At 50.6% G+C, this 6,134-nt stretch overlaps 1 protein-coding gene across 1 annotated transcript in view; it reads left to right on the forward strand.

Annotated features, from left to right (window-relative positions):
* IQSEC2 (IQ motif and Sec7 domain ArfGEF 2) overlaps window positions 1-3,950 on the forward strand; it is a 208,902-nt gene extending 204,952 nt beyond the window's left edge. Inside the window, exons 14-15 of the mRNA XM_087710929.1 lie at window positions 465-514; window positions 864-3,950. Coding sequence (XP_087567055.1) covers window positions 465-514; window positions 864-1,922 — 1,109 coding nt within the window. The 3' untranslated portion in view covers window positions 1,923-3,950. The remainder of the gene's footprint in view (window positions 1-464; window positions 515-863) is intronic.
* Window positions 3,951-6,134: the final 2,184 nt, after the last annotated feature.

Raw genomic sequence — 6,134 nt, forward strand, 5'->3', positions numbered from 1 at the left:
TTAATTCTCTTCCATAAAACTGGAATAAGGAATCAGGAATAAGAAATCCCCAGGATTTTGGAATGTTAAGAATTTACCAAATAGCTGGTGAACCGATGGATGGATGGATCTCTTTCTCTCTTCCAAACTTTGAGCGAGGAAGAAATGTGGTTGCACTCTTTGAGTCTCACGAGGAGAGCGGAGGTTCGGGGGTTGATGGGTGCACGATATTTGCGTATCCCAACCCAAGTAGTTTTACTGCAGTGGAAGAGGCCTGCTCTGTACGAAAAGGAGGCGAACAAGCGCAAGACACTCTGTTTCCCTCTTTTCTTCTGCTAACTCTGCCTTTGCTCTGCTGCTCTGCTTTGGTGGGATGGGATGGGACGGGGACGGGGAGACTTTCTTCCCCTCTCCTTCAAAATTGGAGGGTTGGCGCGACGGGGAAGGGTGAAGTTCAGGTCTCGCTAATCCCTGCTCTGTTGCAGGCAAGCGCGGCCGCCGTAACAGCGTGGGATCCTTGGACAGCACAATTGAAGTAAGTGGGCTAGAGGAAAACCAGTCCAGGATGGGTTTGGAGGAGGGAGGAGAGGGGTGCAGGTGGGCTCCCTCTGTCCTCCTCCCGCTTTCTGCCTTGCATCTTCTGCCTCTTCCTTTCTGTCCACCTGCGCAGGGAGCATGTGAGTCCTCCCCTTCCCTTGGGAGCCGTGACTTCCTTTCCTTTTACTTTTAATTTGAGCCAAGCTTCCCTGAGCAAATCTAGGGAAGTCCAGAACTGTTGTCCTGAGGCTTATTATAGACACCGGTTGTTTAATGCCCCCGTCTCTCTCTCCCCCTTCTCTTCCTCTTTCTTCTGCCTTTCCACCCTCGTCCCTTGTGTCCTCCAGGGGTCTATCATTAGCAGCCCACATCCCCATCAGAGGGCGCCACCACCACCACCTCCTCCAGAGGAATACAAGCCCCAGCCTCGGCCCCCCTCGAATTCGTCCTCCTTCCTGGGCTCCCTGTTTGGCAGCAAGCGTGGGAAGGGCCCTTTCCAGACGCCCCTCAGCCAGGCCTCGGCATCCTCCTCTTCGGCTTCTTCATCTCACCATCATCTGGCCCAGCACCACCCGCATCACAGCCACCCCTCCCTCCCTGATGGCAACCAGACTAAGCTGCAGGCGCTCCACGCCCAGTACTGCCATAGCCCCTCTGCCCAGCCCCCTCCCCCCTACCCGCAGCAGCCCCCTCCCCCTCAGCAACCAGCACCCCCACCCCCACCTCTGGCCCTGCCCTCCAACCCTCTGCCACCTCAGATTCAGCGCTACCACCATTCCCAGCAGCCTCCTCTATCAGCTCCCCCTCAGAAGCAGGCAGTGCCCGCTTTCCCTACCCCGCAACCCCACCACCACTACACTCTCGGTCGGCCCGGGCCGCAGAAGCGCTTCCAAATGGCGGCGGCGGCTGCTTCCCAGCACCCTCCCTTCCCTCATGGGCGCCAGCCCATCTCGCCGCTGCCCCTCTACAGCCCTGCGCCGCAGCACGCCCTGGCCCACACGTACCCCCAGCAGCTGCATCAGCCGGGGCTCAGTGGGCAGCACACGCTGCATAGGCCGCAGGCCCCGAAGCACTTTATTTTCAGCCATCATCCCGCGCAGCTCCTACAGCGGCCTCCGCCACCTTCCGGCATGGGGCCATATCCCGGGCATCATGGCCATCCTCCGCCACACCACAGCCAGCCCCCAATGCCCCCGCCTCATTCTCCCATTCCTCCGCATCCTTCTTACCCGCCTCTTCCCCCTCCATCGCCCCATACGCCTCTCAGCCCCCACTCTCCGGCTGCTCCGACGTCCCCTCTGGCCCAGCACATGCCCATGCACCCGGGGGGTCCTCCACCCATGCCCGCTCAAGGGCCCCCAAATCCCAAGCCGAAGCCGGTCAACAGAATCAGCACCGTTGTGTGAATAGCTGCCCCCCACAATGGGACTGATAGCAGATCTATCAATGTATAAATAGCAGAGCTTGGGGCCTCCTCTGTTCCAGCTGAAGTGATGGGGAAGGACGGAGGTCAGGGGGGTGTCTAGATTTTATGGCCATTTCCCTTTCCTCCTCCCCACTCCACATCCCATCCCTCTTTTTCCTAGGATCAGAACTGAGAGAGGGCATCCCTTGGAAAGGAAGAAAACCTGGAGCTGCAACGCCGTGCGTGGCCGGAGGGGGGTACAGCTTCACATGGGCTTTGCTTTGGGGAGCTCTGCCTCTTTTCCCTTCCTCGTGGGGCATCTGTCCCCCGCTCCTACCATCTTTTTCTGAGCATCTGTGGACAGCTGTGGTAGTTTTGTGGTGATCGCGGATGGCAGAAGTATAAGCTGCAGTATTGGGGGAAGCAAGGGTCTGCTTGTGTTGTCTTAGGAGTATGGCCAAACAGGTAAAATTTTATTATCCCAACTTTTAGTAACATTTGTGTGTTTTGCGGGCAGCAAATTCTTTTCTAGCAGAATCACTTCGTGATGGGGAAGGAAGGAAGGAAGGAAGGAAGGAAGGAAGGAAGGAAGGAAGGAAGGAAGGGAAAGAAGGAAGGAAGGAAGGAAGGAAGGAAGGAAGGAAGGAAGGAAGGAAGGAAGGAAGGAAGGAAGGAAGGAAGGAAGGAATAAATAAGTCATATGATTTTGATAGATGCTCCCATTGTCATAAATGGGCAGAGATAATCATACTATCTGCTGTGTGTGGGATACCTGCTAGTCTCCCATGCAATTATGCCCAGTGTGGTGGTTTTAATGTGCAGAGGAAGCTGTGCAAAGGACTTTGCATTTTCTTCTGCCCAGACTCTCTCTCTCATTGGCCCCAGAATTTGCTGATTAAAAAAAACAAAAAACCTATTTAAATTTTTTTAGCAGGTAGCAAATGGTCCCTGTGGCTGCCTTCTGTATATCATGTTTAAACTGCAAATGGCATTTATGAATCCTACTTTCTAGTGGTAATTTTTTACTCAGAAGAATGACTGAAGAAGAATCTCATTTCTTTCTGATTTACCCCAGAAGGATGTGTTTTCAGTCTGATTAACCCACTTTTTAATGGTCCCCTGTGGACCCTGAAATCACTTTTCCTCATGGCAAACAGCCCTGTAAATGCAGAAAATGGAACAGAGTTTTTTAGAGACCATAGATGAAGTTTTGGGGCTAACACAAAATGTTTTGTTCATTGCCAAATTCTGCCAAGTGGCACAGAATTTGGGTGTGCAGAAGAATTACAGCAAGGACCAGGAGTTTGGCCCTTCTGTCATTTTTCCTTGCAACTCCTCGTAAGCAGAGGTGGGTTCCTACCAGTTCGCACCTATTCGGTAGAACCGGTTCGTCAAATCTACCGAACCGGTTAGAAGAGGTCCCACCAGTGGACCCGGAAAGCAGGCCACACCTACAGAAGAGGTTCCAAAAATTTTTTGAAACCCACCACTGCTCGTAAGCCTCCATTTTCCCCAATGATCTGTGTTTATTTGGGGGAAAGTAGCCACTCCTCGTAGAATACAACAAGCAAGGAAAATCTCATGCTGCCCCTTTTCATCCAAAATGTTCTTTATTGCCATGACTTGACAATATAGGCAGTTTTATTTAAAAACCCACTTTCGTACACTTGGCTGTGGTGTTAAGCGACTGTTGTTGCTGAGTAACTTCTGACTTTGATATTAGTGCTGATGGGAGTGTGCCTTCCTGTCTCTATCAAGGGGGGTGGGTTCCTTACCACCGAAAACCTCAGGCAGATGCTTTGTTACATCTGGGGGAAAAAAATATCTACACCTACCTACTCATTCCTTCAGCACTGTGGGTATCAGCATGCCCCTTCCGCAGGTTGCTCCTCAAAAGATGGTTCGGTGTTTTGGTGTCCCAGAAACTTTCAATGCGGTCTTCCCTCAATTTGCCCTCGTAGTGTCACCAATTTCTAGACAACTGCTTTGTGTTTTAGAACAGTGGTCTCCAATCTTGGCGACGTTTAAGACTTGTGGACTTCAACTCCCAGAGTTCCTCAGCCAGCTTTGCTGGCTGAGGAACTCTGGGAGTTGAAGTCCACAAGTCTTAAACGTTGTCAAGGTTGGAGACCACTGTTTTAGAATATAGCTTTGCTGGCTGAGGAACTCTGGGAGTTGAAGTCCACAAATCTTAAACGTTGCCAAGGTTGGAGACCACTGTTTTAGAATATAGGCTCATCCTCTTGAAAGCTGTCTTACCTGTTGATTTGCTCTATAGAGAGAAAGATAACGTCTGTCAGTCACCTGCAGCATGTGGACCGGATGAGCCCTCTGCTCTTTTGGGGAGTGGATGAAGAGAGGCGGTCTTTGTAGTTTGCAGTTTGTGAGTTTCTGCTGTTTCAAGCAGAGAAAGGAAAGAGACACTCGGATGGGAGATGTGAAGGATCTGTGGGGAAGAGACAATAGCAATAGCAATTAGACTTATATCCCGCTTCATAGGGCTTTCAGCCCTCTCTAAGCGGTTTACAGAGTCAGCATATTGCCCCCAACAACAATCTGGGTCCTCATTTTACCCACCTCGGAAAGGATGGAAGGCTGAGTCAACCTTGAGCCTGGTGGGATTTGAACAGCCGAACTGCAGAACTAGCAGTCAGCTGAAGTAGCCTGCAGTGCTGCATTTAACCACTGCGCCACCTCGGTATGCGCCTTCCAAAGTATGGAAAAGTTTGGGACATGGGAAGGGACAGTATCCTGCCCTCTCGGTTCTTATTCATAAAGGGCTATTTTTAACTCCCTTCTTCTCCTCACCCCTGCTCTGGGGTTTGCACTGAATCTATTTTTAAAAGATACAGACGTCTATATATTTTTGGGCTTTATGAACCCATCCCTAATTGAATTGGAGAGTGGAGTGTAAACTACTGGGATCTCTTCTCTCCTAAATTGTTTTTTTTTTTCCCCCATCCAGTCAGTGCATTAACTCCTGCTAATGGGGAGGTAGAGTAGGATTCTCTCCCAATTAGTTCCTTTGGGAATTCAGATGCACTTGAATCCCTGTGCATCCACTGTGTTTCCAGAAAAAGATGGCGTCCAGTTTCCGCTTTTCCAAATCAAGCTAATGGGGCACATCCAGACCTCAGCTTCTTCCTTCCCTCGAGGTGCTACATTGTCCTGCCACTCGCCTACCTTGCCTAGTAGTTAGAGGTGGGCCTCCTCCTTTTAAGTCTTCTTGCTTTAGCTTTGGACAGAGAGAAAAGGCTGGATTAAACAATATCATTTCAGAAAGTAATGCCTGAATTAACAGTGCCTGTTTTTATATTTTTAAGGAGATGCTATGGATTTTGGATGGAAGAAATTATTTTAATGAAATGCAGAGAGGTGCTCCCCAGATTTCTAATAATAAGAAGAAGAAGCACACTATTTTTCCCCCCCCTAGCTTAGAAAAGGAAAGTAGAGCAGTGACCCATTCGAAATGCAGACTAGCCACCTCTGAAGGTTACCTCTACTGGCTGCAGAAAGTTAGGTTAGCCTCAGAGGTTGCCCAAGCTAAAAAAAGGGTTCCACCACAAATGCGCGAACAACAAAAGCGCGCCTGACTAAACCGCGCCGACAAAACCGCGCGACGAATGAGCGACGAATTAGGCCTAAAGCGTGTCGACAAAAGCGCTCTGACAGAAGCGCGCTGTAACGTAATCCTAAACCTAACCCTAAACCTAACCCTAAACCTTACCTTAACTTAAATCGCGCTTCTGTCGGCACGCTGTTGTCGGCGCGCTTTTGACATCGCGGTTTTAGCCCCGCGGTTTTGTCGGCGTGCTTATGACGTTCGCGCTTTTGTCGGGTCACGAAAAAAAGTATTTCATCCAGCCGGCCGTACCCGCTGCCCTCTTGATTCTCTGAATTACCACTGCCATCTTCCCCAGCCAGAGGTAGGAAGATTATTGCTCAGCCAGTGATGCAGAGAATGCCAGGGAGAAGCTTGGCGCAATGGCTTGTCGTGGCTTTTTTATAGGCCCTGCTCAAAGCGCCCTGCTCAACTTACAGAAATCTTAAGTGGAGCCAGCAGAGTGAGAGGTGAGATTTCTCTCACTCTTTTGAGGAAAAGGGGGAAGACTAATAAGAAGAGGAGCTAACGGTAGAGGGTCTCGGGAGGCTTACGGGGTTTCTCGATTCCCACAGTTTGAAGCGCTAGGCTTCATTGCCCTCTGCCAACCAG

This window comes from Thamnophis sirtalis, unplaced genomic scaffold (assembly GCF_051295495.1).
Source record: "Thamnophis sirtalis isolate CommonGarterSnake01/CBP01778 unplaced genomic scaffold, rThaSir2_p1.2 scaffold_3, whole genome shotgun sequence".
Taxonomy (NCBI): domain Eukaryota; kingdom Metazoa; phylum Chordata; class Lepidosauria; order Squamata; family Natricidae; genus Thamnophis; species Thamnophis sirtalis.